At 40.3% G+C, this 12,168-nt stretch overlaps 1 protein-coding gene across 1 annotated transcript; it reads right to left on the bottom strand.

Moving 5' to 3' along the window:
- Positions 1-948: 948 nt before the first annotated feature.
- LOC107598251 (guanylate cyclase soluble subunit alpha-3-like) lies at positions 949-11,779 on the bottom strand. Its single transcript, XM_016289533.1, has 8 exons — positions 11,381-11,779; positions 11,115-11,173; positions 10,657-10,745; positions 9,486-10,201; positions 7,346-7,831; positions 3,427-3,570; positions 2,272-2,426; positions 949-1,393 (listed from the first exon to the last, which is right to left on the bottom strand). Exons 1-8 carry the CDS (start codon positions 11,612-11,614, stop codon positions 1,243-1,245), a joined length of 2,034 nt encoding a protein of 677 aa, XP_016145019.1. The 5' UTR covers positions 11,615-11,779; the 3' UTR covers positions 949-1,242.
- Positions 11,780-12,168: the final 389 nt, after the last annotated feature.

A 12,168-nucleotide genomic window follows, 5' to 3' on the forward strand; every position in this document is an offset into this window, starting at 1 on the left:
CAAGTGGAATGCTGTCAGATGTTATCTTTACTTAGAAATAGATTGTAATCAATCTAATTAATGAAAAGAGGCATCAAATTAAGAAAAATAGTTAGTCATTTCATGCACCACTGATTTTGCTATTATTTTATATTTTTCATGAAGCTTACGCTCTGCGCTTAGTTAGTTTGATAGTCACTACATGAGATAGCAAGATGTGATATTTCTCTAATTTATCAAATTAGTTTTTTATATTCTGAAACAATTAATAAAACCTTGCTGGATTTCTGTTTCTAAAATTTTGTAAATATACACTACCAGTCAACATTTTTAATGTTTTTTTTAAAGTCTCTTCTGTTCACCAAGCCTGCATTTATTTGATCAGAAATACAGCAAAAGCTGTAATATTGTGAAATAGTATTACATTTTAAAATAAGTGCTTTCTATGTGAATATTAGCAGCAGATCAGCATATTATAGTGATTTCTGAAGATCATGTGACACTGAAGACTGGAGGAATGATGCTGAAAATACAGCTGCGCATCACAGAAATACATTACAGTTTAACAGAGATTCACATAGAAAACAGCTGTTTTACATTCTAATAATATTTCACAATATTACTGCTTTTACTGTATTTCTGATCAAATAAATGCAGGCTTGGTGAGCAGAAGACAATTCTTTAAAAACATTAAAAATCTTACCATTCAAAAACTTTTTTAGCATAGCATTTTAGTATTGTACGTCTGATATATTACCATATGAAACCACACATAACCCCTGTTATGTTATTATGTTAATACAACATTAAGACCAGTGTTAAGCGCTCTCTTGTGGTCTCTCTTTCACTCTCTTCATGAAAAGAGCAGGTCGCACTGAAACATTGAGATTAAACCAAACCTTGAGTAAAGCATGTTTATTACAGATCTATTACAATACAAAAAAAAGTCACAATGTTTACTTGGTCGGGCTCTGCCGAGGTGAGTCTTTACTGTGTATGGTTTACTCTATTGACGTAATAGTCACGTGTTTGACATTCTTTGCATTTTAGATTTTTGGTGTACAGTCAGGACGTCAAAATAAACACAATATTAAAACAAAAGAGGTTCTGGCAAAACTAAATCTCAGGACTACTGTGGACAAAAACACAGTGCACAGTGAAACCCTTCTACGATAGTGTTATTTGGCAACATGATAAACTCTGGCTCAACTAAAACGACACGCAGTGTTAGCCCACTGTTTCCAGGTTTTACGCTTTCACGGTTCATGTAGCACAGCGTCTGGAAGCAGCACTCGTCTTCTGATCGTGAGCCTGGAGAAAGTAACAAACTCCAGGGATGTTGGCGGGAAAGTTAAGCGGAAGATCCTCTCTCGTCCGGGGGATGAGAATGAACTCTGGACGATCTTTTAACAATCTGAAATGAGAGAGAAGTAACTCATCGTCCTGAAAGCCACACGCAGGTACACAGTGAAGCTGTCTGTGGAATATGACAAAAATACTTTTTGATTTAATAAGGCAGATCTTCATGTGTTATTCTTGAAACACAGATCCATTCGGTGGAATGCGCCTGTTCTTTGTTTACGTCAAATAAATGCTGTTGCTTTTACTCACACCTTATTGTACAATAATCGACAAAAAAAAAGGGAATTAATTCAGAGTTTTGGACTAGTTTGTTATAAATGTGACCAATGTCGGGAAATAATATACATTAAGAGACCACTTCTCAGTTTCTCTGGATTTACAGTTAAGCGTTTGAGTAAAGCATCATTTTTTGTTTTATTCTGATGACATTTCTTCCTAATTTTAATAATATAAATGTAAAAGCATGAAATGACAACTGGATGCCAAGATACCATGTTTTCAGACATGTTTATATTAAATTTTAGGCGACACAATACCAATTTTCTAACATCAGTTGAGAAATCAATATTTGGTGGAATAACCATGATTTTAAATCATAATGAATGAAAAACACTAAACTAGAGAAACTGAGAATTTTCAAGTGGCCTCAATTTTTTTCCAGAGCTGTATATATTGTATATAATCAACACTCGCATAGCAGTTTGTAACTATTTTACATTTTGGCAAATTTCGTACAGTCTTTTTCATACAATCTGCTGATGCCTCGCTGTCAGTGTGTAAAACTGAATTTACTCTCACTTAAAATTCAAAACTGTGTAAGAGAATTAGAACTATGCTGATTCAAATAATAAAAACCTTTAGTCAATCACACTTGCCAAGAAGTACTGTATACAGAATAAACAAACAGGAGAGCCGTGTCTGTGTTTATACCTGTACGTGGTGGGACTGACGTTAATCTTTCTCGGCAGGCTACAAGACTCAAACTTGTTGGCCAATGTGACGTTATTGCCAAAGAGACAGTAGCGGGGCATTTTAACACCGACAACGCCGCCCAAAACCGAGCCAGAGTGGATCCCGATACGCATCTGAGAATAAAACAAAGCAAAGATTCCCTTAAAAAAAAGAGATTTTTAAATTCTTTATTTCAAACCATATGAAATATTAACAATTCTGCGCCCATTTTAGCCCCTTGATGCCTCTGCTTTCCAATATATGTGTTATTAAATATATCTTACATCTTTATGTGACCCTCTAACTCTAGCACTCTCTATTCTAATTCTATTCTTTACACACACAAAAAAATCTTGTCCCTTTTAGACTTGCACTCTATTTATTTACTGCTTGTATTCTTTTAAGAACACTAGCTTCTCTAATCGTTTTGTATTCTATTTGTTTTCTTTTTATTTACTAACTAACTAACAAAAGCAAAAAAAAAGGCTTCTAACACTATTTATTTTTCCTATTCTATCTGTTTTTTATATGATTTAAAAAAACCTTGCTATGTGTTAAGCTAACTGAGACTTGTTATAGCACTTGCATATCATTGCATTTTGTTGATTTTGACTGCTTCTATTGTCCTCATTTGAATAAAAGCATCTGCTAAATGACTAAATGCAAATGTATTAAAACAATGATAATACAGAAGATCAAACTCAATCTTCAAACAAACATAAATACGACCTTTCTCCGAGATGAATGTTTGTTATATAAAATTATCATAGTTTTGCATCTAAAGCAGCGGTATTCATATTATAATTAGAATTCGAACAATTGCATTGTTAAGAAAAAAATCGAATGGCTATTTTTGAGTCTAAAACAGGACACATTAGAAGTGACCTTTCAAAAACCATTCATAGTGTAGTGCGTGTTTGCACAAAAATATACAAGCATTCTGTGTAAATGAGTCACGCTTTGGTTTTAAATGCAGACTTTCTTATTTTACTAACCACCAATCTTGTTGAAGCAGTTGCATTATTTTGTCTCTAGCAAAGGTTTGCATGAGAAATGTGAGAAAATTAAATAAGTGTGTTCAAAATTTAGTGATTCGTTCATATTCATGCTGTAACTGAATTAAGAAACGCTAACCTTGATAACCTCTCCCATGGGAGTCGTGACTTCATCAGACAAGTCCATCATCTTCAGAGCCATGAGAGCAATCTGTTCAGCATGAGTCGGACTCTCTTTGTGCAAGCCTCCAGCTACACAGTACGCATCGCCAATGGTTTCCACCTTGAATGCACAAATGAGGACACATGAAAGGTTACGAGAGCAGAGTGCTAAATATTTCATTACACACCTCTGGGTAGATTCAAGGATCGTGCCGTAATATTCTGATTTTCCGAAAACGATTAACAGTTCTGCATTTCCAGAACAATTCCGATTCATAATGTAATAATTAAGGATGTTTAATAATTATTATATACATTTTTTTTTTTTTGCATGGTTATTAAAAGCTCACCAGTGCATTTCCATTCACGCACTATGGTTAACTGACTTTTTATGTAATTCTGAGCACAAAAAAAGCATCATCAGTTTGTTACGACATGATGAGCATCGAAAATCATAAAACCAGCTATAAAAATCTAACTGTACTTTAACAAAATGGTACAGCTAGACAGCTCGAGAGACATTAATGCTGTTTTTGCACATCCAGTATGGAGATACACATTGAGATATGTTGGGAGAAGACAAGAGGGGAATCTATTTTAGGATATAACTGTCTGTAAGAATGTAAGCAAAGCCAGACACTAAGCTAAACTTTACCTCCCCATGTCTTTCCCATGTGTATGGGATATTCTGCTTCAGATTACATTAGTGAACCTCCCAGCAGTTTATGAGCCTGCATGCCAAAAGTGATGAAATTAATTATTGTTTGGTTTAAAGATTGATCAGTATAAAATCCCAAGGGCCCTAAGATAAAGTTAAAGGAGCATATTTGTGACCCTGGAGCACAAAACCAGTCATAAGGGTCAATTTTTTGAAATTGAGATTTATGCATCAGCTGAAAGCTGAATAAATAATCTTTCCACTGATGTATGGTTTGTTAGGATAGCACAATATTTGGCTGAGATACAACTATTTGAAAATCTGGAATCTGAGGGTGCAAAAAAATCTAAATATTGAGAAAATCATCTTTAAAGTTGTTCAAATGAAGTTCTTAGCAATGCATATTACTAATCAAACATTAAGTTTTGATATATTTACGGTAGGACATTTACTAAATATCTTCAAGGAACATGATCTTTACTTAATATCCTAATGATTTTTGGCATAAAAGAGAAATGGATAATTGTGACCCATACAATGTATTGTTGGCTATTGCTGCAAATATACCCCAGCGACTTAACACTGCTTTTGTGCTGCAGGGACACATTTTTCAATCTGTGAAAAATGGCCCAATTTCTTCACCCTTTTTTGCTAGTTTGAAGCTGTAAGACCTAAAAAGGAAGACAGCATTTTTAGTGCACTATACCAAAAACTACACTGTTCGCAGTGTTGGGCTAGTTACTCAAAGAATGTAATATATTACTCATTACTAGTTACTCATTTCAAAATGTTACTTTACTTGTTACTTTCTGGCAGCAGTAATTAGTTAAACTACTAGATACATTACTTTTTCTTCACGCCCCACAGAAGTTGTAACTATGTATCTTCCACACAAAATTCTAGTGATTAATAGTGACATTCAAGTAGAAGTGTTGTATTAATCTCATTAATTCTCATATGTAGCTTGAAGCTAATTGTCATTTCTCCAATACCCATATACGATTATATTTCATTAAGTTTGTAAGAAACTTTAATTTTCCAAAAAGATTTTTAATTATAGTAATATAATGTACCACATGCTGATCAGAGGGATGTAATGCCAGAGTAAAGTAAAGCCACAACTTACACAACAGTGCTCAGATCATCTTTTTTCCTGACAAAATCAATATAATGCAATATTTCTATCTGCCGAATGTAAGCTTTTCTATATTCCAAGCTTATCCTGCTGCACTGGGGACATCACATGCACGTGTGAGTCATGAAAATTGATGCAATATTTACACTGAAGCTCTCAGGCGGCTATGGCAATGTGCGTGACATTTCCTGACCAGACGCCGAGTGCTGCAAATCACAACACACACTGGCCCAGCTAACCGATCACAACACGCACTGGCCCAGCTAACCGATCACAACCCACACTGGCCCAGCTAACCGATCACAACCCACACTGGCCCAGCTAACCGATCACAACCCACACTGGCCCAGCTAACCGATCACAACCCACACTGGCCCAGCTAACCGATCACAACCCACACTGGCCCAGCTAACCGATCACAACCCACACTGGCCCAGCTAACCGATCACAACCCACACTGGCCCAGCTAACCGATCACAACCCACACTGGCCCAGCTAACCGATCACAACCCACACTGGCCCAGCTAACCGATCACAACCCACACTGGCCCAGCTAACCGATCACAACCCACACTGGCCCAGCTAACCGATCACAACCCACACTGGCCCAGCTAACCGATCACAACCCACACTGGCCCAGCTAACCGATCACAACCCACACTGGCCCAGCTAACCGATCACAACCCACACTGGCCCAGCTAACCGATCACAACCCACACTGGCCCAGCTAACCGATCACAACCCACACTGGCCCAGCTAACCGATCACAACCCACACTGGCCCAGCTAACCGATCACAACCCACACTGGCCCAGCTAACCGATCACAACCCACACTGGCCCAGCTAACCGATCACAACCCACACTGGCCCAGCTAACCGATCACAACCCACACTGGCCCAGCTAACCGATCACAACCCACACTGGCCCAGCTAACCGATCACAACCCACACTGGCCCAGCTAACCGATCACAACCCACACTGGCCCAGCTAACCGATCACAACCCACACTGGCCCAGCTAACCGATCACAACCCACACTGGCCCAGCTAACCGATCACAACCCACACTGGCCCAGCTAACCGATCACAACCCACACTGGCCCAGCTAACCGATCACAACCCACACTGGCCCAGCTAACCGATCACAACCCACACTGGCCCAGCTAACCGATCACAACCCACACTGGCCCAGCTAACCGATCACAACCCACACTGGCCCAGCTAACCGATCACAACCCACACTGGCCCAGCTAACCGATCACAACCCACACTGGCCCAGCTAACCGATCACAACCCACACTGGCCCAGCTAACCGATCACAACCCACACTGGCCCAGCTAACCGATCACAACCCACACTGGCCCAGCTAACCGATCACAACCCACACTGGCCCAGCTAACCGATCACAACCCACACTGGCCCAGCTAACCGATCACAACCCACACTGGCCCAGCTAACCGATCACAACCCACACTGGCCCAGCTAACCGATCACAACCCACACTGGCCCAGCTAACCGATCACAACCCACACTGGCCCAGCTAACCGATCACAACCCACACTGGCCCAGCTAACCGATCACAACCCACACTGGCCCAGCTAACCGATCACAACCCACACTGGCCCAGCTAACCGATCACAACCCACACTGGCCCAGCTAACCGATCACAACCCACACTGGCCCAGCTAACCGATCACAACACACACTGGCCCAGCTAACCGATCACAACACATTTCGTTTTTCAGAAGACAGGCCTTCATTTGATTCAGGAACTATTCGAGCTGTTCATGCCAGACTGGGGAGAGAGGTGTTGTAATAATGTAAAATATGTGAAAAATAATGTGTTTTTCGAACAACCTAGTATGAGAGCCTGTTCTAGTACACCCCCAAAACAAAATCAAGACTTTGTAAAAGAGCATAATAGGACCCCTTTAAGTAAATATAATGGGTGATATATTGCGTCACCAAAAATGATTGAGGTCATGTACATATATTGCGCGATAAGTCGATATATTGATTATTGCGACAGGCCTACTGCTCACAAGGAATTCAACACTTATCAGTTGTGAGCGGCAGTGAAATGTTCTACAGCAATATCACCCACCTTATACACATCCAGCTCACCGCAGTGGTGATCAAACCGAGTGTAGAGCTCACTGAGCATGTTCACCACCTGCATGGGCGTGCATCGCGAGCAGATCGCAGTGAAGCCCACGATATCTGAGAACAGCACCGTGACATGATCAAACTTTTTTGCCGGCACTGGAAGCCCCTGCCACAAACGCTGAGCGACGTTCCCTGGGAATATCGTGAAGAGCAGCTCTACCGTTCGCCGCTTTTCTTCTTCCAGGGCCTGGTGGGCCTGTTCCAGAGCGGCTTTGGCTTTACTCAGACGCTTTTTCAGTCCATCCTGGGCCTTGGTCTGCTCCCCGACCAGAACAACATCTCGTAGTGCATTGTGGATGGGGATGTCAGAGAGGTAGAGTCCGCGGCCTGTCAACTCCTCCAGCTTATCTACACACGGAGAGCCGAGGAAGAGCAGAGCACTCATTTCTGACATGAAGATCATCTGCCCCTTCAGGTCCATGTGCTACAATGAGAGGGTTGGGAGAGTGGGAATTAATTCAGAGTTTTGGACTAGTTTGTTATAAATGTGACCAATGTCGGGAAAAAATATACATTAAGAGACCACTTCTCAGTTTCTCTGGATTTACAGTTAAGCGTTTGAGTAAAACATCATTTTTTGTTTTATTCTGATGACGTCTCTTCCCAATTTTAAATATAAATGTTGTAATTTAGAGCATGAAATGACAACTGGATGCCAAGATACCATGTTTTCAGACATGTTTATATAAATTTTTAGGCAACACAATACCAATTTTTTAACTTCAGCAGAGAAGTTAAGAAATCAATATTTGGTGGAATAACCATGATTTTCAATCACAACAAATGAAAACCACTAAACTAGAGAAACTGAGAATTTTCCTCACATAGCAGTTTGTAACTATTTTACATTTTGGCAAATTTCATACAGTCTCTTTCATACATTTTCATACAATCTGCTGATGCCTCGCTGAAGGTTTGGTTTAGATGTTTGGTTACTGGTGGACCTTAATTTTTCTAAAAAATATTGTGCATTTTCATACAAAAGAAATCGTTTCGCTTCCCATCTTTCTTCTCTGATTTTCTTTTTAAATTCTTTATTTCAAACCATATGTAATATTAAGATTTCTGAACCAATTTTAGTCCCCTGATGCACAGTGCTTTCCAATATATTTATTACTAAAACAATGATAACAGAGAAACTGAAACCAATCTTCAGACAAACAGAAATATCACCTTTTTTCCAAATTGAAATGATCATAGTTTTTACATCTACAGCAGCAATATTCATATTCTAATTCTGATAACTAATTCTGCTTACAAACAATTACTTTCATACATTTTCGTACGAAAGAAGTTGTATGAATTCATACAAATTCGCCAGCAATTCACCAAAAGGTGAAAACACCAAACGAACAGATCTGGTCTGTAGAAAAACTTCATATAAGGACACGTGTAGAAAAAGGAAAGCACATTACATGAACCATATGGATTCACAAACTCCTACAAATGTCTCTGTACCATCAGTGTATATTGTGTGTACTGTATGTTTCGTAAATGAATCTAGAGGTTGCTGTGTCATTCCTTTCTTGTGAGCATAAGGCTTGATCTCATTAATAGAGGCTTTGAGAGGCCTTCCACGTCCCTAACATTTGCCGTCCTGCTCGGCACAGGGCTTTATTGCATTGCCCTTATTATACTGATCATCTGCAACGATTTGCCATTAAAAAATTCCCTTCAACCACCTCGTAAGAACTCAGATCAGCACAAAATTAAAACCTATGAGGAAAAATCCTACTAATTACTCGTACTCATTAGTTGAAACGTGTTGCGCTTTTTAATTGTCTAATCAACAGGAAACCCAAGGCAATCTTTGATTCCTGTTTCTCTTTGATGTGGGTGTGATAAAATGACACACAGACCTTCAGAAGTTCACATTTCCAATGCAAACCAGCATACGAAATGCATTCGAAGCTGCAAACGTAGATGTTTTTTCCTCACTCGGTGCAATAAGCTTGACGTTTTAAAATTTTCCAGGTAAGCAGTTTCACGCGTAACAGGTGGCCCGTCATTAAAATCAGCATTTCAATACATATGGGCATCCGCAAGGGCAGGGCGAGCGATTGTAAAACCAAAAATACCTTTCCAGGGCTGTCGGCAGAGCTCGCTCCATGCTGTTTGACCCGAAGCACAAACTGGGTGTTTAGCATGGTTAAAATATCCTGGAAGCTGGCTCGTATCTCAGGTGAAACAATGGCAAAGTGCTCGAGGAAAACGGGCGTCCTTTGCCCGTCTCTGCATCGGCCGAGCCTCCTCCTCAAACCGTCTCCGATCTGCATCAGGCCCATATCCTGATCCAAGAGAACGTGGAAGGGAAAAGTGGAGTAGAGCAGCGAGAGGGGAATGTCTCCAGATGAGTGTGTCCTCATGGGGCTCGGCGTGAGGCTCTTGCCGTCTCTTACAAACACTGAGTACAGCAGATGGGGCTGATGATTGGCCTGAAGAGCACCGCTGTCTTTACCCCCAACCTCCATTCTGACCTCCACCCGTGTGCAGTAGAGCCAGCACGCCGCCGCCTGGATGATCCCCGAGAAGAAGAGCTCGGTGGTGGGGAGGGGATTGAAGAAATAGACGGTCAGGAGTCCCGGATCCTTGTCCAGGCAGAGTATGGAGGCTTGCTGGATGTAGCGCTGAACCTCCGGGGTGGGCGGCGTGCTCTGCTTTAGGAGAACGTTGAAGCTGTTGAGAAAATCGTGGAGAGCTCCCCCCACCACACGAAGAATATGACCGTCTTCCTCATAACAGTCCTGAAACACCTCCAGACCCAGAGAAGTCTTTAGCGTATCCATGGGGATTTCTGGGATTCAATCAGCACAATTCACATGAATACTAAGATTATATGTGACCCTGGACCACAAAACTTCCCACTGATGTATGGTTTGTTAGGATAGGACAATATCTGGCTGAGATACAACTACTTGAAAATCTGGAATCTGAGGGTGCAAAAAAATCTAAATATTGAGAAAATCATCTTTAAAGTTGTTCAAATGAAGTTCTTAGCAATGCATATTACTAATCAAACATTAAGTTTTGATATATTTACGGTAGGAAATTTACAAAATGTCTTCATGGAACATGATCTTTACTTAATATCCTAATGATTTTTGGCATTAAAAAAAATCTATAATTTTGACCCATACAATGTATTGTTGGCTATTGCTACAAATATCCCCCAGCGACTTAACACTGCTTTTGTGCTGCAGGCTCACATATGTATCTATATATACACGCATTTTTAATGGCTCTTCTTACCTGTTTTCAGGGAGTAGTTTCTCATGACATCTGATAATTGTTCAGCATTGTCCACTATCTGAGATACATCAGAACTGCATGCTGCAGGGCTAATATATGGACACTTATATTAAAGCACAGTCAGTAAATTAACACAACATTAGAACACATCTGAACGTGAGTTTGAACTATAGGAAACAAACATATAGGCCTATGCAATAATCATATAATCTAATAAAATCTAATGCAATATAATAATTCACACAGACATTATATGCTATATAATTGGAAATATGTGTAATATAGAAAACAATGTGGAAAAATACTGATGCAATACAATTGTTATATACTGTCATAAGAATGTGCACAAAATTCAAACGGCATGTAAATCATAAAACTGTAACCATTTTAAATTAGATAAAAGGACTAAACCCTAACAGATGTAAGACAACGTATTGTAATGAAAAAGAACATCTTACCAGCTCATGTCTATCTGCTGTTTCATAACTCTGATCAATGCATTTCGTAATTTGTCGAACTATAAGAAACAGAAAATGCATTGAATATAGCATAGCGTGTGTTTCTGTCTTGCGCATTTCTCTCAGTTACAAAATTCCATTTGCGCGCATTGCATGCGCACACTGGGCATAACGCAGATATAAAACAGATTTTCCAATGCAATGTATAAGAATTTGATGCAAACACATCATCAGGTGAATTAGACGCATCAGACATACGAGTTTACCTCCGGGCACACCAGCTTTCGGATGCTCTCGCCCAGTGAATGCAGATTAACTTTGCTCCGGCTTATTTTGCGTCTGGGCAGAATGTTGGAGAGATTGCCCTGCACCTCTCTGGATACTGGCACAGCATTCACCGCAGCGCTTTCCTCAAAGTCCGCGGGTTCCTCCTTTCCCACGACCATAGAAAACGGGCATTCACCCGCAATCTTCAGATCCTTCAGTTTAGCGCAAAACATTCTTTGCGTAATAGTCCTCTATAGAAACATCTACATGGTGAATATCCGACTGAGACCATTCCTACCCATCCGAATCCAGGAGAGAAGCATTCCTAATAAGTGATGGGAAAATATCAGCCCAGGAAACAGGCCTATATATTTCTCCGCACACACACACGTCTCACCCAGGACTAAGCTATTTCAAACTTATCAGCAGCTTTTCCGCCTGCATGCAACATTCATAGTAAATTACAGGGGCAAGTGACAAGTCAAAGATCATTAAGTATGGCCAATCACAGGACCCAGTGGAACCTCCAGCTAGCCAATGGATGCACAGGCAGACAGAGCTCCTTAAATATGTATTATGCACGTCTGGAGATGCGCGATGTTCCCCTGGAGATGCTGTGTGCACCATGCATGCGCATCATCTAATGAACTGGCTGGTCATTTCAGAGGATTGAATGTCATTAAATGTTACATACAGTCTAATCCTAACCGCTGGACTATTATGCAACATCACGTTTGCTTTCATACGGATTCCGAATGATCCGATGCGCAAATGGAAACGCTCTCAA

The sequence above is a fragment of the Sinocyclocheilus grahami genome, unplaced genomic scaffold (assembly GCF_001515645.1).
Source record: "Sinocyclocheilus grahami isolate Dianchi unplaced genomic scaffold, SAMN03320097.WGS_v1.1 scaffold249.1, whole genome shotgun sequence".
NCBI lineage: Eukaryota > Metazoa > Chordata > Actinopteri > Cypriniformes > Cyprinidae > Sinocyclocheilus > Sinocyclocheilus grahami.